Raw genomic sequence first — 23,970 nt, forward strand, 5'->3', positions numbered from 1 at the left:
ACGGTGAAGGTCAAAATTGAAGTTTTTCTTATGATTAAAGCAAGTTTTTTTTATTCCATGCTAATGGAGTTACGTACATTTACGAGGGGATTCTGAGGAGACAGCAAAACCACGTTTATTGACCTTCTTTTTTTTTTTTTTTTAAATGGAGGCTGAGCCCCGGCCTCTGCATCAATAGATGCATACAACCATATTGACCTTTCTTGTGAACGTCGTAATTTGCTATTTCACCGTCAATAAAGCTATACGACCACAATGTTCTTTCTCAGAAAATGCGGTGAAAGCACCATAAGCAAAACAAACTCGGAGAATAACACAAAGACAAAGTGATTCCTAAAGATACCAGAGAGACGTAAACTGTGAGGTTACATCTTTTGTTTTTTTGGGTTTCGACAATGACTCGTCTTGCATTCATAGAAATGAGTGTGTGCGCGTGCGGGCATGTCCACCAACATAAAAAATACGAACATGTGTATATATAAATCTGCCATGGGCGTATGTACGGCAGGAAGTGTCAACACTCGACAAAATTATGGTGCATCATTTTCACATACAGACTTTCACTACCTATCTCTCAATGTCACAAAAGGAAGGGGGACAAGAATGATGAGACAATCAAGCATATATGCAATTCCTCCACCAACTTTCGGCTAGTGAACCAGGACAAAAAGGGGCAACTATATGGAAATTACCTGAATTTTGATGAACTGGCAGTCGACCGAGCGTATGTGCTAGCTTTTATTCTTCTTCTTCCTCGTGCCGAGCACCCTCCAGCACCTCTGCCTAACTCCCCTCCCCCGGTAGCCCATCCTGGACCCCGAACCATCAACCTTCTATATCGCCTCCACCCGTGATATCGCGGATTGTTGTGTTGTTCCGGGCTCTCGGGTCATTCTTGGCTATCCCTTACCCGGGACGTCGCAACCTCCTTATATGCGGCAAGGCGCTCTACCCCTCACCTTCGTCTCTCCAAAATTCTATTGACGCTAGAATAATTTCCAGGCAACTGTCGAATACCAGTCGTGAAACACAATAACCAACTGTACAAGGTTTTTCTTATGGCTGATGTCCCGGAAAAGATATATGGCGAAAAATGCCGTCAATGGAATCAGCTCAGAAAAACCACACAAAAGAGACAACGGTTCGTAGAGACATTAATTTAATTAGAGATACGTAAACAGATTTTTTAAAAGGAAGAAGACGTTTGCAAAGGTTTTTTTTTTCTTATGGCTGATTGTGTAATTACCGTCTCACATCATCGATCATATATTGCACAACGCTCTTCCCCGAAAGAGCGGCGAAAGCGCCATCGGCTTGGAAAAAGCAACACAAAAAAGATAGTGGTTTCGTAAAGACACCAGAGACGTAAACTGATTTCTAGCTAATAAAGATAGTGGGAGAATTGGTACTCAACAAAATTAATATATGGTGCATCACTTTCATACATACATAGGTGCACACACTTTAATTTGTCTATGACAAAAAAAGGGAGGGGAGACAAGAATGATGAGACAATGAGGACAAGCACATATGCAACTCCTCCACCAACTTTCGGACCAAGAAATTGTATTTAGAAGAGAGACATGGTGGATGAGGGTGACAGGTGCCAAACATTGAGGAATAAGAAGGACACGGAGACGATCCATCCAGTAATCAGCCAACAGTTGGATACATAGCAAAGATGGAGCACTAGTTTTAGTAGTAGAAAATCACAGAGACAATAATTGAGGAGATCCAGCGGCGAGTCGAAGAGCATCTCATGCTCGCTGGATCGATCCTGGCCGTCCGTTTCCGATCCGAGGGAGCGCACAAATCGATCGGTCGGTGATGTTCGAGCACAAGCATGCATCCATCGAGCAGCAAGTACTTATGTACGTACGTTTTTTTGGTGCCGTTTTCCATGCATCCATATATTTTAGCTGTTATATATCAGAATGATGAAGCAGATCATGCATAATACTTATATATATATATGGTACGTAGCTTCTTATGGGTTGTGATTCATAGCATGCAGCCCGTCACGTACGTTCCTCGTTTGTTCGTTCGTTCCATCGGTGCACCAGAGGTCAAAAAGCATCCTTGTCGTGCGCTACCGGATGAGCGAGGCGAGCGCCTGCATGTCGAGGGCGCCGCCGGAGGCCGACGCGGCGGCGTAGAGCTGCCTGAGGGCGAGGGCATGGCTCGCGGCGTTGAGGCGGCGGCGCAGGGTCTGGCCCTGGGCGCAGAGGCGGGCGTTGGCGAGCGCGACGAGCCCTGCGCGCGCTTTGGCGACGCGGAGCTGCTCGGCGAGCTGCCGGTTCCCGGCCCGGAGCGCGGCGGCCTCGGCGCGCTGCTCCTCGAGGTGCCGCTGCTTGCGCGCGCGCGACCGGCGCGCCGACTCGCGGTTGGACACCTTGCGGCGGAGCCTCCTCCGCTCCCTGTCGTCGTCCCCGGCGGCCGCGACGGTGCCCGCCGAGCCCGACGACGTGCCCTCCTCCGGCGACGACGTGGTCATCATGGGAAGCGCTTCCAGCGGCGACGGACCGCCTGCTGGGGTCATCAACAGCCCGTCGACCTCCTCCGGCGACGACGTGGCCATGGGTGCTTCCATCGGCGACGGCGTTGCAGGAGCCGAGCCCTCCTCCTCCGGCGACGACGTGAGCATGGGAAGAAGGAGGTCGGGCGGCGCGTCTAAGTCGGAGCCGAGGTAGGCGAGGAAGGCCTCGAGTTCGAGGTCGACGCCGGAGAGGGCCATGGCGCAGGGGCAGAAGCGTCACGGCAAGCGTAGTAATTAAGCTGGAGGGTGGCGTGCGAGTGGCGGGAGAGGGAAAAGGGAGGGAGACAAGTGTAGGAGGGCCCTATTTATAGCCCGGTTCGGACGGGCTGCCACGTCGGGCCCACTTCTAACATTTTTTTCCCCTCTCGTGGGCCCACGCGCCTAGTGCCCACTGACGATCAGCTTTTTTCCTTTTTTCTTTTCTTCTGGGAAATAAAAAGTCGTGTCATCGATGATGCTGCGTTGTCGATCGACCTCGACGTCTCGAGGTAGCAGCAAATGTTTTTTTTTTTTTTTTGCTACTGATTTATTTATCTATTTATTTGTTGCAACTCGATGGTCACAAGGTTAAATACTCGACAAGAACGTCATAGTAGTTGCCTGCTGTGAACCAGCTAGCTGGAATGAGGCTTGTGATTCGTTGATTAATAATTACCTCGCATGACTTGAGATTCTTTTCTTTCGGCCTAGTATAACTTCACTTTAGCCGGTGCATGATATCTAGGTTGATCAACCAGGGATTATTCATATATATATATGAAGACATGTAATTTCATGGGTTAATCCTGTGTGGAAGTCCCCATGGATCAATTATTAGTTAATCGTAACTCAAGAAACCCCCTGCAAAGAACAAAATTTAGCTCTGGAAATCGACATCGTAGCGCCAACTACGGTTTCTTTCCTCCTCTCTCCCGGAGATAGACGATAAGGTGGCGGTGGACTTCTTGACCCCCACCGTTCCTTCGATTTCGACGCGTAGAGAGGGTAGGATTAGGTCTTTCATGTGACATCGTTGCCGTGGAGGTATGGTGCCCTGTTATAACATTGTAGGCTCTATCACCCCACCCCCACCTCCGTAGTGCCCTAACCTGTGTTGTTGCGAAGCAGAAGGCTTTTTGCCTATTTTTCGCCGACTCTAGTTGGACTAGGGGCACCCAAATATAATCGAGGGGGGGGGGGCATAGACTACAATGCCATGATATTTCTTCGTTAGCATCGATCCCATCTTGGCATTGTATGCTCTGGCATTGACGGGGAGCTAGTGAGTGTTATTTAGGATGTTTGGGTTGGCGCCTGGCATTAGCATTTCGGTGTATCAAAGTAGAGTGTGTGAAGGAAGGAAATCAGTCTCAGTTTTCTCCTTCAACGGCAGTGGTGCAAGGATCTGGTGGGCGCATGGACGATCCTTGCTGATGGGTCGCGGCATTTTAGTTTTGCTACGTGCGCTAGACCACTTCTTCGCTATGGAAAGCAGCATAGATTGCGATGGTGCTCCTCTGGATTTCAGCATCGTGTCAGATCCCTCTTATCTTTGATGATATCTTGAGAATGGCGGAGGTAGGCGGTGTGCGACTATCGACATGGTGATATGCAACAATTTCTAATGATCATAGCATATTTTTTCTTCTAAAAATATTTTCATGCAAAAGCTTGGGGACACTATGTCGGCGAGGCTACAAGTCCCCTCTATCCACCGCTCAAACGATGCGAGGAAGGAGGAGAGCCTTCCCCAAGACTTTGGTGTCTTGATAAGGTAAGACTAAGTCTTCCTTATGACATGACTCAGGTGATGGGAGCGTTGTAGCATCGGAATACGACACTCTATGATCCCCCAACCTCGATGGCGTGAGGAAGCATAAGCCATTGTCTTCAAATTGATTTTAGTATATGGTAGGACTACGGTTAGCCATGGTCGGTGAGAAGACATCTGCAACCATGCCATTGGATTTTGTCCTCTCACACCGGTTGCATTACCGCAATGACGTTTGCTTTGAAACCAATAGGAGGCTAATGTAGGGAGGTTTTTCATGACACTAGGGTAGTCGGTTGTCATCTCCTCAAATGGTGACAACAACACCATGTACAAAGGTTTCGGGCATTTCGAAGCAGGGTGTGTGGAAGATGGCTAACTGACATGTTCCTCCTCTTCAATGATGTCGTGTATGTGTGGCGTTGCTGGGGTCCAACGGGCATGTGGGTTATCTCCGGCTGACACGGCACAACGTTTTGGTTCTGTTGCAAGCGGATCGCTTCTTCACCCCGAAAAGTACTGCTGGCGACGATGGTGCTCCTTCGGAATGGGTGTTGTGACATCTCCCTCTTCCTTTTGATGGCGTCTCGACGACGGCAGAGATCAATGTTGGGTGATGATTGACATGGCGATATGCAAACATCGGCATTAACCATATTGCCAATTTTTGTGAAAGCTTCTTCCCGCAAAAGCTTCGGGATACCCGACTTTCCAGATGCCGCCCATAATTTACCAATGGTTAATCGAACACGTGGTAATTTCATGTAAAGAAATAGTGCTTAGTTTCTGGTGGAAAACTAGACCTTGGAATTAGCTATAGGTAGCTAGAATAGATTGCATCGATCATGCATGCATCCTTTAATTACTTTGGTCAGCATAGTGTAGAAAGCAAAACTTTGGAATGGCCGTCAACGATCGAGCAAGGTAAGGTCGATGGAGAGCGACGTGCATATTCATGCATGGCTTTCCAAGGAATTTCGAATGACATGACCAACCTACCCCAGCTACACCTGGCCACCTCTAAACCTTAATCACTAAGGCAGGTGCAGTGCCCAAATCTAACGCCCCCATCGACCTATCATCTGCTTAAGTAGTATATATATATATATATATATATATATATATATATATATATATACATACACATACGTTTTTAAAGTCATATATATGCGTTTTACCAGACTAATTACGGCGAGGTGATCTAGTTAATTAGGTACCTATATATATATATATATATATATATATGTAGAAAACAACAACTACTACTACTTCTACCGCAACAAACCAGTGGTGTTATGTTAACCCTAGCTAGCTAACCAACTGGGTTAATTAATAGTACGTGCGTATGCATATACGTATTGAAGAAACCGACTTGGGGCCAATTATAGTCGGGCAAGATAACGAGTTGATTCCAGGTCCACTGAAAGCTACGGGGTCGACCGCGAAAAGACGGCCAACGTATATATTCTGGCTTTAACTAACTACTAATAACCAATGGATCAATGCAATGCAAGAAGGAAAAGTAGATATTCTCATCTAGATGGAATGAGCTCAGCCAGCCACTGCAACAGCATATACCTCGATCCATCATCAGGTCACCATCATCACCCGTATATAATGCATGCATCGACCGATCGCATCTAGCTAGGCGGAATAACTTGACAATTCCAACGACGTAATAACATATTAACATACATCAGCTTCTGTAATCTCATGGAAATATATGGAAGAAGCCACCGGCATGCATGCATGAGCAAAAAATAAAAAAAATAGCCGATCGAACATGCAGCAATTTCTTCTTACGGTGTATTTTCTATAAATTCTGAATAAGTTTATACACACAAAGTTAGATATATAGTAAAGAACCACAACAAGTTAGAGCATATACGTATGTGCAAATTAATTATCTAATGAACTAGCTAACTGGCCAGTTTTTTCCAGTCTTGCTAGACTTTGTTATGTGTCAGTCGATACTATAATCCGTTGATCTCACATGAAGATCTGTGCAAACAATTTCTTTTCAGTTTTTTTTCTCTGTTTACATACTATATCAGACTTGCTTAAGTCTAAGTCGATTGAGACCTAATCACATCTTTATTTTTTCATGTACATGCAAATGGAAGATGGGCAGAGCCTTCGAGAAGAAGGAAGCTGTAGCAAAGGAGGTCCAATCGATCTTGTGCTGCACTGTACTGTAAGGAAGCATGCGAGTCCTACTCTACTATTTATGGCCTCGAAAGTGGAAAGCTAAGTATACGTGTGATCTACCAGCTAATCCAAGTACTAAAGCTGGGTGCTTTAGGGCTAAAGCAGGGCGGGCATAGGGTGCAACATTTTCTTCTGTTCCGACGAGTGGGTGGCACGCGCGCACGCACACGCACCATCCATCCATCGACCAAGCACTGCTGCTCAGCACAAATACCATCGTCCACTCTTTTGTGCTAGCTACTAGTGAACATATGGAAATGAAAGTTGATTTGATTAACAAGAGTGTCAGCTAGCTAGTTAAACAGTAGCAAGTACGTCGTGGTCTGAGTTTAGACGATCATGTTCTAGTCCTAGCCAGAGATTAGTTAAGCTGGTTAGTGGACAGATCGATGCATGAACCTTACTACAGGTGAGGTGATGGTAGCTAGGAGCTATAGGGATTAGTTATGTTAGTTAATGGACAGATGGCGTGCATGTGCATCCATGGATGCAGCTCCAAAGCCTAGCTAGCTATAGCCAGTAGACATACAGATTGGCGTATGGTCACCCCAGCAAAAGAAGAAAAAGGAAAAAAGAGATTGGTGTCTGGTCTGCGTCTGGATCATGGTGGGCATTTGCATTTGGGCAGCCACATGGGCGTGCCTCAAGATTTCGAGAAAAGGCGGTAATGCGCGCACAGCTTTAATCTGTGGCTTTTGAGGATCTAAGAATTTTTCAGAATCTAAGCTCCTTGTTTCGTTAGACGACAGGGAGGACGCATCGGTGCCAAGTGTCAAGCAGCCAGCAGTTAGTTTCTGCCTTAGCTGAGATGCATGGATCTTGAGAGATTTGTGGAGCATCTTTTGGCCCATCCTTTTACTATTCTTGCTAGCTTGATGGGTTTGTTCGTTGCATGCGTGGATCTGCTTTTTGTGTGGAAAACCAACCATGTCCTCGCAAGATCACAAGAAAAATGGAATGATTTGATGTATGCTGCTAAATGGGAAAAAGGAGGTGGTTGCCACTCACTTGCCTGGAAAATTGGAGAATTTTGATGGGCAGGTTTCGTAGCCATCGGATCTATGTTTGACATCCCGGAGTCATTCCGTTCACACCAACCCAAACCCGTTCAGACCTCCCTTCCCACGTTGCCGATGTCTTCTCCTCGTCCGATCTATGTGTTTTCCGTGCATCCCTCCCCATCTTCCTCGCACATTGATCTACCATTAGAGTCGCTAGCTACCTTGCTGCCTTGCCGTGCACTCTTAAATCTTGCCCAAAACATGTTACCCGTCTCTCTTTATTAGTCCATACTTTTGGATTAACTGGCCAGAGCATGAACTCAATATGGTATCGAAGTCAAGAGGTTTCGAGTTCAAGACCCCGCCGACACAATATTGAAAAAGATATATGTTACCCACATAGATCTCACGTGTAAGGTTTAAAAAAGGCTTAGAGATGAGGGAGGAAGTTGAAATATATTGTCTGCCTCTCTCCATGAGTTCAAACTTTTGGAGTAACCGGGTGGAACATGAATTTGATAGTCACCTCAATGTTTAAGGGCCACCGTCGCCTCATACATTCATTTCTTAGGCAACTAGAGCGCGAATCCCGAATAGGATCTCACGGTTAGAAATTCAAGTGAGATTAAAAGGTGTTGATCACCTCAAAATTTATTTCAAACATGTTATGTACAAAAATGGACCATTTTGGAATGAGATACATTTCTCTAGGCGTCTTGCAGTGCTTGAAATACTCCATGTTTTGTGATCAAAGTGTACAATATGGCAGATACGCTTAGAAATGGAATCGAGCTAGTTTAGGTGGACACGTGTGTGGAGGTGAGGAAATGGGATCGTTCACAAAGCTAACCAGATAAAAGAGGAGGCTCACATGCGTGGCACTTGCAGAAAATGATCAAGCGATGGCTAAAGGGACTAAAAGGTGACCACACACACATACACATTAATTTGCAAGTCTTTTTTATTACTATTTCGGAGATTTCTGTGGAGCTTAATTGTGTATCCACTCTGAAGATTAATACTGTGGATTTTTCTGGCGGTGATTAATACAGTGGATAGTTTCACAGAAGTTAAGGGCTCTAGATCTCCCTAATGGGCCTTTCTGATGCGGGTTTACTGTGGGCCAAGCCGTGCAGTCAACTGGGCCTCGTTTTTCGGTGTCATCCGGCCTAATCCATTACTTGCATGGAATCAGTGGAGGGGTTTTAGCAAAATCAGTAATCATGATTACTTCTTTTAAAGATTACCCTCACCTTTTCAGATTGCGACAAATGATGCACTGCATGTGCGTAATTTGTCGTAACCTGGGAGTTTTTTCATTTTTCATAGACCCGTTATTTTAAAATGTTTTAACCATGTGTTCAAATTTCAAACCGTTTTCATCGTCGGATTCCTTGCGCCGAGATTTTTAAAACAAGATGCTATGTTGATAGATTTTGACGAACTTTTTTTCATGAAAAAATTCGGACGTAAAAACCATGCCTCTTGTTGTGTCTCTCGCGGAAGCAAAACCCTGCCTCCTCAGGAAGGAAAAAACGCCTTCTTTCTGTTTTCGAGATATACGGCGTGCCTTTCGCGGAAGAAAATCTGAGCCTCTCACGTAGGCAATACCTTGCCTTTCGAGAAGTAAAATAAAAAAATAAAACTCATTTTTTCCGTTTCCCAGAGTTACGGTCGTGCCTCTCACGAAAACAAAACCGTGCCTCTCGAGGAAAAGAAAACACTTTTTTTGCCGTTTCGCAAAAGTAAACTATGCCTCTCAAGAAAGAAAAAAATGAGTTTTTTTGTGCAATTATTTAAAAAAAATTGGTCTAAAAGTTAAGAAGACCGGTGAAAAACCGAAACGCCCAAAAACCCCATTTAAAAAGCTAAAAACATGTGCAGAAAGTTAAAAAACAAAATTCAAAGAAAACACCCAGAACGTGACACGTATAGTGGCGTCTAAGAACACGCCAAGTGGTGTGTGATTGATCCTTGAGATAGGGCTTCGAAGAAGCGTTCCTCAGATAGTTGCTCTCGGGTTTTAGTTGAAGTCAGGTGGAAAAAGAAGTTGAAATCGGGGTAGCCAAAATCTGTTACCCCTTCCCATAAGTCTAGCATTGTGTTCTTATCGAGTAGTAGCTCAATAATCTTACTTAAAAATGTCTTCAACTAACCATGAAAAAGCATAGCCTTGTAGCTTTAGGTTATGTTGAGACGAGAATCATACCATGTATAGAAAAGAAAAGAAGAAAGTTTGGAACAAATTCCTCGGATATATGGATTTATATTTTCTGAAAAGAGGTTAAACCCCACAACCCCCTCCCCCCAATCTACATCGACCGATGCGCACAACTCTCAAATTATTTATGGGGAATGATGGCCATCACCCGAAGGATCATGTAGTTTTCTCCGCCACCTCCAACGATCGACACGTGCTCTGTGGGCACTCACACATCTCCACTGCCGGAACAACTCCATCTGTACTTCTCTCTCTCGCATATCTCCTCCGCTACCGATTGGGACCAGCGCTGGCAGCCGGTCACCGCAACCAGACGAGACAAAAAAATTCTATAACCTGACCTATGTTACAAAAGTTTTCTGCAATATGACCTCAGTTGCAAAAAATTCTTCCGCAACAGTACCTATCTTGCAAAAAGACAAAGATTTTTTTTTTGCAACCTAACCTATGTTGCAAAAGTTTTCTGCAACATGACATTTGTTGCAAAGATTTTTGCGGCATGACCAGTAACCCAAATGTTTCCGCAACATTACCTCTGTTGCAAAAGTGAAGAACGCCGCTCGGTGCTGGTAGACACGTAGCCGTCGATTGTTTCTGTAACTGGACCGTTGCTTCAGTTAATTGGTCGGGGGAGGCGACCAAGCCGCGTGCAAGCATGTAGATCAGACAGTTGCGAGCGTGTACATCAAACGGTCATTCGGGTGACGATTGCGAGTGCTTGTTTCAGCAACTCGGCCATTGTTTCACGAACTAATGGGTCCTGCAACTCGATCGTTGTTTTAGAAATTATTGGGTTCGGGGAGGCGACCGAGCCGCGTAAATCGGACGGTTGCGCGCGTACATCAAACGGCCGTCGAGGTGACGGATGTTTCGTACGCACCAACCGATGGAGGCGTAGCAGTCCCCATTATTTATGCACTTAAATTAGAGTAAACTTTGTTATGTTGAGATGAGAATCATACCATGTATAGAAAATACAAGTAGAAAGTTTAGAACAAATTCCTTGGATATATGGATGGCATTTTTTTCTTCGGAAAAGAGGGTAACACCCACTGTACCTACATCGATCGGTGCACACAACTCTGGAATTATTTATAACCTAAATTAGACTAACATATAGTTATATGTTCCTTGATTTGAAGTCTATGCATATGCATGTTGAGCCACTGCCTAGCAATTAATATGATCACATCTATCACTAGATAACGTAAACAAAAGTCAGAACTCGGAACCACACTAGCTACATGTAAAATTAGCAGTGATTCTAATAGCGGTAGTGATTGCTCCGTGGTCTACAAAACTTGATGAACTTTTATAATAATTCTAGATTCTAGATGTTTTGCGCAAAAAAATGAACATCAAGATTGATCATATACAAAGCCCCTTGCATGGTCTCTGTGTCTGGAGTTCTGGACCAGTTCACACACGCGCGCATGCACCGCATATATCAGCGAGAACTTGGTTACAACACCAACTGCTAAGAGCTACTCCCTCTGTGCCATAATACTTGTTGTTGGGGAGAACTAGTCTAGTTCTCCCCAACAACAAGTATTTAGAAATGGAGGGAGTAGTAGCTAATTGATGCTCTCGCAGCACCCAAAGCCGCCATGGCCGCCCCTCATGCCCTTCGCCGTGCCGTCCTTGCTCTTGCTTTTCCTCGCCGTGGAAGAGCGGGTGGAAGAACGGCGGGCACCGCTGTCGTCGCCCATGAGCGGTGCGGTCTCCGTGGCGCCGCTGCTGCTGTCCGAGAGGTCGTCGATAGTGCGGACCTCCACGCAGGCACACCGCTCCAGGGACGAGAAGAAGGCGGCGGCGATGCCGCCGCCCAGTACCCCCGCCGCACGGCCCAGCGGCCGCCCACACCCCTGCCTGGCCCCCACATGCTCCTCCAGGCCCCTGGCGCGCTCCTCGGGGCCACGGCGGCGGCGGGCTAAGGGGGCGCACCGCGACGAGGGTGCGGCTGCTGCGAGCGGTGGCATGCTGTCAACCATGGAGATGGAGTGCAGCGCGTGAGCTTAATTAGTTTGATTCCTGCGCGCCTTTATACACCCAGCAAAGGAAAGCAAAGCAACAAAGCATGGTCAGTGCAGCGATGCTATCATTATTCTTGGCGCCAAGTCTTGAAGCTTCAGTTCAGTGCCTGCCTTTATATTTCTTTGTACGATTATCGAATTTGTCCTTGGCATCTTATCCTTACCCAAATGCTCCACTAGCTAATTGGACACCTCTCCCTCTTTATATATGGGAGAAGATTTCCGTCCACCGGTGGATTATACTCACTGCGTCCACCTCCTCCTACGTTCAACACGTGTCATGTGTGAATGCCGCAGGTGATCATTGGAGGACGTCGTTGGCCGTCCTTTCCTCTATCCTTCTTTTTCCTCTCTAGCTCCTCCTCTCCCACGCTAGTAGAAAAATGGCCTTTTGTCCCGATTCGTAAGGGTCTTCTGTTTCGGTTTCGGAAACGGGACTAAAAGGTCGTTACCAATGCCCTTGACCTTTAGTCCCGGTTCTTACACGAACCGAAACAGATGGGCCTCCACGTGGCCGGTGCGGCGAGCCTGGGCAGGGGGCCTTTAGTCCCGGTTGGTGACATCAACCGGGACCAAAAGGCATCCACGCGTCAGCATTTCAGGTGATGGGTTTTTTTAAAAGGGGGGGGGGGTTTAGGGGGGTTAATTTAGGTGTTTCATATATTGTGTTAGCTAGCAAATGAATAGAGAGAAGTGTCCTCTCTTATCTCCGTGCTTGGTCAACGCTGCATACTATACGTATAGAGAGGACTAGACACGCTAGCTAGTAAGCAAATGAAGGAAACAGAAGATCGTCATGAACATATGCATACAAAGAGAAGTGATATCAACCACCTCTCCTTCTCTGAGAGATTGGTCGAACAACAAGTTCTCGTATATCTATCCGACGCTACTGGCTACATATATACAATATAGTTATCTCTTACAATATAATCTCCTAATTAAAATTCAACTGATTAGGGTTCACATGGTATTCTCCGTCTTTAGCGATCACGTGGTCAAGAAAGAATGCCGTCAATTCCTCTTGAATTCCTCGCATACGATCTGCTGGTAGGAGTTCATTCCGCATCCGATATATCTAATTTGAAAAAGGGGGTCAATACATATATATGAATAAATAAAACTGAACACAAATGATGGTAATGAAATAAAATTGTGAATATTATTATTTACGCACGTCATATTGTTTGTCAGAGTAGCCCCGCTCACAGGTCACGTGGCGGATGGACTCGCAAATGTAGTATCCACACTAATCAGTCCCTGGTTCCTGCCACAACCACTTTACAAGAAATAGAGGTCAATCAAACTGATAGTTAGCAAGCATGCTAAATGGTATTGATGAAACTAGCGCTTGAATCACTAGGAGATGCGTGGAACATGCTACTATAGTACTTACTTTCGGGTGTCTAAATTGCAGCTTCTTCGGCAGTCCCGGAGTTTTTGCGGTGAATTTTTTCCAAACCCTGTCAGACAAAGAAAACAATTACTTGATATCAGGAAATGAACAAAGTTGCCGATATGGTGCGATAATGATCGATTTAACTTACTTCTCTAGAATTTTAGTCATGTCCGCATACTCGTTGGGATCTTTTCGTCTCAAGTCTAAGACGGTTACTAGTCCCTGCTCAAGCTTAATCTCTAGGAGAATATAGTGGAAGCTGCGGACGCATGCATAACTCATCAATTACATTACTATAACCTTGACTAATAAGGGAAAACGAATATGCACAAGACAGTAACACTCACTGGAATTCGTAAGGGAAGAATATTATAGCTTTTTTTGATTCAATACAAACGATTGTAGCAGGTTGGCCTCGGTATCTTTGGCCTGAGATTTAATCATAAATGCATCTACGAGATTTGTGTTAATGAACCCAATATCACCGATTTGTCTTTTCTTCAATTCGACGATCTTCAATCTGCATATAATATAGTGAGGATAATTAAAAATACATGCAATGAAAGAGCCGACCTATATATAGAGACTTAATGACAGAAGTAGTACTACTTACAGGAAGTAGCAAGTGATCATTAATTTATCGAGGGCCTTTAGATTGAAAAACGGGAAAAACTCCTCAAATGGAACCATCAACAGTTCAAGTCCAACGAGGTCATGCTCCTTTCTAACTCCCAGCGTAAAAATATTACTCCCCGAGACTCTTTGCAAGTTTTCATGTACCAATCATGGAATCTTCGCATCATCGTTGTTAGAGATCTTTCATCTTTGATGAGAGGCTTCCCGTACACGTATTTGTGTTCGTCCACCTCCAATAAATCAAAATATGCATCATCGGGCAGGTAATCTGCAGGATTGGTACCGGACAACAAGATCCCCGGATGATTAGCGACGATACCGCTAGACACCTTGAGCGGGGGGAATGATTGGTTCGCTTGTTCGCCGAGCTGGGCAACTTTTTTCCCAGCTCGTCGTTCTGCTAACCTTTGATCACTGACAGTACTTCCCAACCGCTGCGCTTCGATAAATGACTTTGTAATAATGCGCTCATAGTTGCCTTTCGTCGGAGACTTTGGTGGTTTCTTCAGGGAAGCGAGAGTACGCTTTGCTTTTACCGGATCTATCTTCTCCTCCGGAGGTGGATGTTTTTTTGCTTTCACCCCTTCAAAGAAGTTCTTCACTTCGACTTCCACGATCTTCTCATTTTCTTCCGGGCTCCTCTCGTATGGTAACTTCTCTAGAGGCTTCAGAGAAGGACCGTATTTGTATTGCCTGCCTCTGGCTGTGCTGCTACACGTCGGAGCAGACGGAGCGGCTGCGACTATCTTTCCTTTCTTACCAGGCGGAGGAGAAGGACTACGCGTCGGAGGAGCCGGAGCGGCGGTGGGTCTCTTCAGCCCTTGTTGACGAGGCGGAGAAGGAGGAGGCAGCTGGCTGCTCGGGCGTGCCGCCGCAGGCGGAGAAGGAGGCGGAGTGCCGTCACGCGCCGGAGAAGGAGGCTGAGTGACCCGATCACTCGCCGGAGGAGGTGGATGAGGAGGTGGGCCCTGACTCGCCGGAGGAGGAGGAGGAGGCGGAGGCGTCCAGTTCGGAATGTGGATGAGCTCCTTCCGCCATAGGCATGGAGTCTTCAGAGAAGAACCCAGCCGAATCTCCCCTTCACCCGTAGTGTGGTCAAGCTCAAGGTCCTCAAATCCTTCCGTTATTTGATCCACCATCACCCTAGCACATCCTTCTGGAATCGGCTGGCCGTGGTAGGTTCAGCCAGGTTCATTAGGTATAACAGAGCGAACAGTCGCCTTGACTTTGAATGTCATCCATTGCGTCATAAGGTGACAATGTTGAGACTCTATGATAGCATCCATGGGGTAGCACGTGAAGACAGGCTCCAGCTGCTGAGTCTGCTCGGTGGAAGCCACGCTGCTTCTCCGCTAAGATGGCGGGGTAGCTTCAGGGGAAGCTTCGACAGGTCGTTTGCTGCGATCTACTTCTCGTTCCTCTAGCCCTTGTACCCTTTCGTGCAGCGCCTGCAGTTGGCTATGCTCCGCTTTCTTCCTCCTCTCGTGGGTTTTGTAACCCCCTGCGTCCGGAAACCTAACCTTCCACGGAAGGGAGCCTGGCGTGCCTCGTGTCCGTACAGGGTGCTCAGGATTCCCGAGGGCCATTGTGAGCTCGTCATTCTCTGAGTCTGGAATGAACACCCCTTCCTGTGGTGCGGTGATATAGTGTTGAAGCTTCCTGACGGGTATTCGCAGTTGCTCATCCGTACAAACGCACTCCCCTGATACAGGGTCCAAGGTTTCGCCAACCCCGAAGAACCAAGTCCGGCAACGGTCTGGCCATCTCAATGTCTCTCGTTCGACCCCTTTAGCAATCAGGTCATTCTCAGCCTTGTCCCACAAAGGTCGGGCTTTGAGGTAACCGCCTGACCCCGTGCGATGGTGATGCTTCTTCTTCGTAGCATTTTTCTTGTTTGTCGCTGACATCTTCTTACTCTTTTCCGATGTCTTGTGGGGCGCCACAAATGCGGGCCATTGATCTCTCATCTTCTCAAACCGACCGGTGAATTCTGGTGTCTCTTCTTTGTCGACAAACGTTTTCAGCTCATTCTTCCACCTCCTGAATAGTTCTGCCATCTTCTTAAGAGCATGAGACTTGATCAATTCCTCTTTAACTGGCTTCTCTAGATCCTCCTCTGGCGGTAGGGTGAAATTTTCCTTAAGCGTTGTCCAAAGATCTTCTTTCTGTTTATCAGAGACATAAGACGTCGGCACCTCAGGGTCTTCCTTCTTTGGCTTTAACCATTGCTGGATACTGATCGGGATCTTGTCCCTAACAAGAACCCCGCACTGAGCACGAAATGCATCCCTTGTCCGGATGGGTTCAATCGGCTTGCTATCGCGCGCGATTGCTGTGATCTCAAACCTTTCATCCGAGCGCAACTTTTTCTTCGGGCCTTGTTTCTTTACCGAAGTTGAGGTCGATCCAGAGGGCTAGAGAAAAAAGAAGAAAGACGAGAGTTAATTAATATGTGTACATATGAAAACAATGAATGCATCAATTAACTAGTCAGCACGGGCTTAACTAATATATATATATATACCTCGCCGGACTCGGTTCGGTCAACGGAGCCGTCATGAACGCCCTCTTCTTCACCCGGTCCTTCCAGATCATCATGAACGCCCTCTTCTTCACCCGGTCCTTCCAGATCATCATGAACATAGCCCTCTTCTTCACCTGGTCCTTCCAGACCATCAGTGTCTCTGAGAAACGACGCAATGACATCACTTCCTTGTACGATTATCTCCCCCAACATCGCTTCTTCCTCTTCGTCTCGGGAGTGATCCATAGTTCCTGCAAATATTTACAACATGTCAATTATTATTCAAACATGGTACAGATGGATATATATTAGTGGCAAACGTAGAACTAGCTAGCTAATCACAATAAGAAATCATGTTAGTGGCCTCGACGCTGCTTCTCTAGGGTTTGGGCTATTTTGAGCTATAAGACCATGAAATTGAAAAACATTTCAAATGAACTCTGAAAAGGTTCCAAGTTGGCATGGTATCATCATTTCACCCGCATAGCATGCGCGAGAAAGTTGAGAGGGTTACGGCAAAAACTGGATGCACTTCGTGTACAAAACGGACAATCTCTTTTGAAGTATCAGGATTTCATACGGAAACTCGTCTGTTACATAACTCGTCTGTTTCGGTTTCGGAAACGGGACTAAAAGGTCGTTACTAATGCCCTTGACCTTTAGTCCCGGTTCTTACACGAACCGAAACAGATGGGCCTCCACGTGGCCGGTGCGGCGAGCCCGGGCAGGGGGCCTTTAGTCCCGGTTGGTGACATCAACCGGGACCAAAAGGCATCCACGCGTCAGCATTTCAGGTGATGGGTTTTTTTAAAAGGGGGGGGGGTTAGGGGGGTTAATTTAGGTGTTTCATATATTGTGTTAGCTAGCAAATGAATAGAGAGAAGTGTCCTCTCTTATCTCCGTGCTTGGTCAACGCTGCATACTATACGTATAGAGAGGACTAGACACGCTAGCTAGTAAGCAAATGAAGGAAACAGAAGATCGTCATGAACATATGCATACAAAGAGAAGTGATATCAACCACCTCTCCTTCTCTGAGAGATTGGTCGAACAACAAGTTCTCGTATATCTATCCGACGCTACTGGCTACATATATACAATATAGTTATCTCTTACAATATAATCTCCTAATTAAAATTCAACTGATTAGGGTTCACATGGTATTCTCCGTCTTTAGCGATCACGTGGTCAAGAAAGAATGCCGTCAATTCCTCTTGAATTCCTCGCATACGATCTGCTGGTAGGAGTTCATTCCGCATCCGATATATCTAATTTGAAAAAGGGGGTCAATACATATATATGAATAAATAAAACTGAACACAAATGATGGTAATGAAATAAAATTGTGAATATTATTATTTACGCACGTCATATTGTTTGTCAGAGTAGCCCCGCTCACAGGTCACGTGGCGGATGGACTCGCAAATGTAGTATCCACACTAATCAGTCCCTGGTTCCTGCCACAACCACTTTACAAGAAATAGAGGTCAATCAAACTGATAGTTAGCAAGCATGCTAAATGGTATTGATGAAACTAGCGCTTGAATCACTAGGAGATGCGTGGAACATGCTACTATAGTACTTACTTTCGGGTGTCTAAATTGCAGCTTCTTCGGCAGTCCCGGAGTTTTTGCGGTGAATTTTTTCCAAACCCTGTCAGACAAAGAAAACAATTACTTGATATCAGGAAATGAACAAAGTTGCCGATATGGTGCGATAATGATCGATTTAACTTACTTCTCTAGAATTTTAGTCATGTCCGCATACTCGTTGGGATCTTTTCGTCTCAAGTCTAAGACGGTTACTAGTCCCTGCTCAAGCTTAATCTCTAGAAGAATATAGTGGAAGCTGCGGACGCATGCATAACTCATCAATTACATTACTATAACCTTGACTAATAAGGGAAAACGAATATGCACAAGACAGTAACACTCACTGGAATTCGTAAGGGAAGAATATTATAGCTTTTTTTGATTCAATACAAACGATTGTAGCAGGTTGGCCTCGGTATCTTTGGCCTGAGATTTAATCATAAATGCATCTACGAGATTTGTGTTAATGAACCCAATATCACCGATTTGTCTTCTCTTCAATTCGACGATCTTCAATCTGCATATATGACACCGTCGCCGTGAGCAAAGATTTTTTTTCAAAAATAAGGTCAACTCAAATAGGTCCGGTGCTCTTTGTATGTTAACTCAGGTAGCAGATCAATCTTCAGAGTAGATGTAGGTCAACACGGGTTTACTTTATGATCCGTGCATGGTATAGATTTAGGCTGCTCAATTTTTATGGTTGATATATTAAATAAATTGACTACAATTTGAGATTTAGTTTAAAATTTATGCTTCTGGCTAGATTATGTTTCTCTATTATTGTGTCTCAAGGTACTTCAATACTTATCCCCCAAAAAAGTACTTAAATACTTTATTTATGGATATATTTTTTATTTTTTTGCAAACGCTTTTTTAAATATAGCACGTTATTAGCGCGCTATAACTTGTGTAGCATTTGGAGAAGGGCCTCGCTATATTTTGTAGCACGCTATTTTTTTTGCTGATATATATTTAAAGATCGAATATGTCAAATTTTTATGATTTTTTTCTGTTGATAGAATTTTTATGATTCTTTTTCTATTGTAATTTTGTTCATAGAATTTTAATGATTTTTTTATTCATAGTGTTTTCTTTGTCAATTTATGTATATGTTCATATTGTGTATGTATAGAAAAATTGTGCATGATCAAAGTCATTTATGAATATATTCATATTTAGAATAGAGGAAAAAGGAAAAAATAAGAAGAGAAAGTGTTTAATATAATTAATTAGAAAAATAATAAAACTATAGTTAAACTAGTTTATTTTTAGTAAGTACTACTTTATTTTATTTATAGTAAGTGCTTCATATATAGTTAAACTAGCTAGTTGATTTAATAAACTACTTTATTTTATTATATATAGAAGTAGTTTATTTTTTGTAAGTACTACTTTATTTTATTTATAGTAAGTGCTTAGTAGTTGAACTAGTTGATTTAATTAATAAAATACTTTATTTAACTATATATAGAAGTAGTTCCCGCATCGACGTGGACTTGTTGTTATGTATAATCGTGACACACTTTATTTAACTATGTATGATGATGATTAATTAGTAGGACTTGTTGTTATATATGATGATGCATGATGCAAGCATGAAGAGTTATTATATATAGATGTTTAATTTTTCCGATATATATAGTGTGTCATGATTATATTGTTGTTTACACACATTTACCACATTAAAATAGGAAATGTCTGGCGATGGATATTGCGAGTGTGAATATTGCGGCGACTCTCGGGGTATGTGCGACATGCCTCACCTGCGAGACGATAGGTTCTTCAGCATGAAGTTTGACGAGAACGGCGATATGTACCTCCCTTGCCATGCAAGAAGATATGTGTTGGAGATGCTCGGTTTCGAAGACCACGAGAGAATTGAGACGAGCAGCGCTAAGCTGAGGACTACACATGGTCACACATTTGTTATCCAAGTATTTAATTCAGTTTTTCAAACAGAATTTGGGTGCCCAAAGTGGGAAGATCTTTGCAAGGCATATGAATTTCAGAAGGGAATGAAAATCACCTTCGATCTTCGTCCTGAAAATAATATGCCACACAACGTCGACATTTGGGTGGTTGTCGATGATATGCTTCCTGCTTTACCTCCATGTGAGTTTCTCAACCATATTTGTCAAGTAATTTGTATTTATATTTATAAATAGTTGGTGTATTCAACCTGCTTTCCTCTCGCAATTTACATGTCATGTGGTGTTCATCGTCTATTAAAACTTTGCCACACGTTGCAGGTTCCTAGTTATTGGGCCATAGTTAAAATTATATCATGTTACATGTTGTACAAACAACAACAACAACCCAAATTGTCCTTTGAATGATCGTAGCACATGTGATCGTTTTGAATGGTTTATATAATGCCCACATCTTGTGGACAATTACAAAATTTCTAAGTATTTTTGAAACAATTAATTATTACAAAATTTGGGTGGTTGTCGATGATATGCTTCCTGTTTTACCTCCATGTGAAGTAATTTGCATTTATATTTAGAAATAATTGGTGTTCATATATATACTAAATTTGTTAAATTATAATTTACAACTTATTTTGTTGCTTCGGCTGAATTACGAAAATTAATTGACACGGCACATTACACGTATGGATCACATCTATGTTGGGAGGAGAAGGACCATCTTCTCCATTTTCTTGTTGCTGGTGTTCTGGCTTCTAGGGTACCTTCCTGTATTATTTTAGAATTGATCAAAATTATTCATTTTACATGTCACTAGTGCATAGGTTGAGTCCAGATGACATTCGTCGAAATGTTTTGGTAAGAGTTTCCTAAATAAGTAGGCTCCACTATTGCATAAACGGTGTTGATTACATTGCTAACTAGGTTATTATTATGTGATTCATTATGGAACCATAGTTTGCAACAGTGACACTGTGATGGCGGACGAGCTCAATCAAGGTGATTTATTATGTGTTTTACTGTTTCTGCTGTTTCCCTTGTTGTGTTGTAGCTTCAATTTTTTTTTGACCTTGCACGGAATCGACTGTTTCCCTTGTTGTGTTGTAGCTTCAATTTTTTTTTGACCTTGCACGGAATCGAACCACGGATCTCTTGTTACAAACCACACACTGCAACCAGCTGAGCTAGCAAGCTTTTCTGATTAATTTGTAGCATCAAATGCTTAAGAACCAACTCACGGTGTAGCACTGGATTATTTTCGTAATTTTGGATGCATTTTAAAAAAACTGAGTGTTTTATGAAACACCAACACTTTTTAAATTTGAGAATGATTTTCTAAAAATTGAAATATTTTGGAAAAGCACATTTTTCAAAACCACGAACTCTTTTTTCTACAAACGAGAACATTTTATAAAATTCCGAAACAAAACTAGGAAAATGTGAATATTTTTAAACTCCTAACTAAAATTTAATAAAAAATATTTTTAAACCTGGCTGCTCTACTGTAGCGAATTTGAATCACTTAATGTAGTGAACTAGAATTGGTTACTCAGCGATATTTTTTGTTTGAAAAAAGTGTGCTTTTTAAAATTGTTCATTTTGGAAATGTTCAAACATTTTCTGAATTTCGGAACAAATTTCGGCATCAAGAACATTTTTTCAATATATGTACAAATTATGAAATTCCGAGCAAATTTTGAAACTGTGAACATTTTTTGAATTTGTGAAAACATATTTGAAAAAATGGAATATTTCATGAAATCACGAACAAAAAGTTAATTCCTAAGAAAATTTTCTGATTTTCTGAATAATTTTCGGCAACAGGAACATTTTTTAAATATATGTACAAGTTATGAAATTCTGAACAAATTTGAAAACCGCGACCATTTTTCGAATCTGCAAACAAATTTTAAAACCACGAACATTTTTAAATATTTAAGATATTTTTAAAAATGAACAAATATCAAATTCGTGTACAAAATTATACAATTGTGGACTTTTTTCGGATTGTGAACAAAGTTTGATATAAACATTTTTCAATTGTGAACAAATATTGAAATATAAACAAACTTCAAATTATGAACAAAATTTGAAACATAAAAAAAACTTCAAATTATGAACAAAATTTGAAACATAAACAAATATCAGATTCATGAACAAAATTATAAAATTGTGATCATTTTTCCTTAAACTTCAACATTTGTCAAATTGAACAATTTGTTTGAGTTACGAACAAATTTTGAAACATGAACAAAATTCAAATTGTGGACAAATTTGAAACATGAAAACATTTAAAATTCGTGAATAAAATTATAAAAATGTCAACATTTTGCAGACTGCGAACAAATTTTGAAGCCGTAAGTATTTTCCAAATTGTGAATATTTTGAATAATGAGTGAATTTAAAATTCGTGAATGAAATTTAAATATTGTGAAGAAATTTTGAAACATGAACAAATTATAAACTGTGAAATTTTTTTTAAACAAAAACAAACTTCAAATTCTGAACAAATTTTGAAACATAAACAAATTTCAATTTAGCGAACAAAATTATAAAATTGTGAACATTTTTGTTAAACTGCAACATCTTTCAAATTGTGAACAATGTTTTTAACATAAACAAATTCCAAATTGGTGAACAAATTATAAAATTGTGAACATTTTTCGTTAAACCGCGAACATTTTTCAAATTCTAATCAAGTTTTAAAACATGAAACAAATTATATAAATTGTGAATTCTTTTTGAAAGCGTAAACATTTTTGAAAATGTGATCAAATTTTGAAACCGTAAACATTTTCGAATTGTGCATAAATTTGAAACCATGATCATTTTTTGAATTGTGCACAAATTTTAAATTAATAAAAAGGAAATATAAACAAAAGAAGAAAACATAAAAAATAAAGAAGATTAAAAGGAAATAGAAAAAACAGAACAAAGAGAAAAACCAGTTCAGAAAAACTTCTAGAAGTTTCGCAAAATCAGAAAAAACCAAATGAAAAACCTTTAGAAGGTTCCCAAATCCGGAGGTGTTGAAACGGTTAAACGGGCCGCCTGCGGGAAGCCGAGCAGCTTGACGCAATGAGCGGCAAATAGCAATACCCGGTTTCGTGCTTATCATAAAAAACGTATGGGCCGGAACGCTTATACCGGCTCTGATCTAGCTCAAAAAAGGGCCGAATCCATATAGTCGTTGGATTTTTACGATTCACCATTTATAAATGGTCTGAGATGTTCTAACCTGTCCTCCCTTCACACCACGCTACAAACGGAGATGGCGGCGGCTCGGCCACGCTGCTTCTGGCAATTCGGTCACCTCTCCACTGCAGCTTCACCATCTGACTGGCTCATACGTGCAGTAAGATCCGAATCGATCCATGTCTATTTACTTGGTTAATTTGTTTTCTTTTTCTAAACCAGTAAGCTGTTGTAATTCAGAGTTGGACTTCTATTGCAGCGGACCAGTTTCCACGGCCCAGCTAGATGGCAGATCGATGTAAACATGGTAAATCTAGTAATTAAGTTCAATACCATCTGATTACATTGATCAAGCAATCATGTGCATGTGCATGTTGTCAAGAGTTCATGATGCTTAGCAGTACTTTGGAGAGGGGAATTATATTATATGGTTCACAATTAGTCAGGTTTTTGATAACTAGAAGATTATGACCTATAGTAAATATACATGATGCCTAATTGTATGAGTAACTTTTGATTATTTTTCATGCTTTAATCAAAACCGCTAAATGGGCTAGCCGCCTAAGCCTCGCTCTAGCTTCATAGCACTTGGAGAAGCCGCCTCTAAATATCAAAGTCCGCTATTTAAATATTAGGTATAACTCATTTTGTTCCTTGACCAAGTTAGTGAAATAAAATTTAAAATACATGAAGGTCTTTTAAGGGGCGTGAGCCGTTCGATTGTGTGACACAAGTCGTTCAATCCTCTTTTCTAATTTCCTTCAACAGTCCTCTTGTTGTAAAATCTCCTCTGCTTTGGTTTCCTACAACAAGATCATTGTTGCGAAAACCTCATTTTCTAGAACTTTTTGCAACAAGACTCTTGTTGTAAAACCGCTTCTTCTTTAATTTTCTGCAACAAGAGCTATGCAAAAATTGCAACAACATCTCTTGCCGCATTTAAT

At 42.5% G+C, this 23,970-nt stretch overlaps 2 protein-coding genes across 2 annotated transcripts; both read right to left on the bottom strand.

Annotated features, from left to right (window-relative positions):
* Nucleotides 1-1,980: 1,980 nt before the first annotated feature.
* Nucleotides 1,981-3,192, bottom strand: LOC123396024 (ocs element-binding factor 1-like). The gene has a single exon (XM_045091054.1). The coding sequence runs from the start codon at nt 2,732-2,734 to the stop codon at nt 2,090-2,092; it is 645 nt and encodes a 214-aa protein (XP_044946989.1). The 5' UTR covers nt 2,735-3,192; the 3' UTR covers nt 1,981-2,089.
* Nucleotides 3,193-11,009: 7,817 nt separating this feature from the next.
* LOC123397393 lies at nt 11,010-11,942 on the bottom strand. Its single transcript, XM_045091953.1, has one exon. It carries the CDS (start codon nt 11,705-11,707, stop codon nt 11,291-11,293), a length of 417 nt encoding a protein of 138 aa, XP_044947888.1. The 5' UTR covers nt 11,708-11,942; the 3' UTR covers nt 11,010-11,290.
* Between the last annotated feature and the right edge of the window lie 12,028 nt (nt 11,943-23,970).

This window comes from Hordeum vulgare, chromosome 5H, assembly GCF_904849725.1.
Source record: "Hordeum vulgare subsp. vulgare chromosome 5H, MorexV3_pseudomolecules_assembly, whole genome shotgun sequence".
NCBI classification, from domain to species: domain Eukaryota; kingdom Viridiplantae; phylum Streptophyta; class Magnoliopsida; order Poales; family Poaceae; genus Hordeum; species Hordeum vulgare.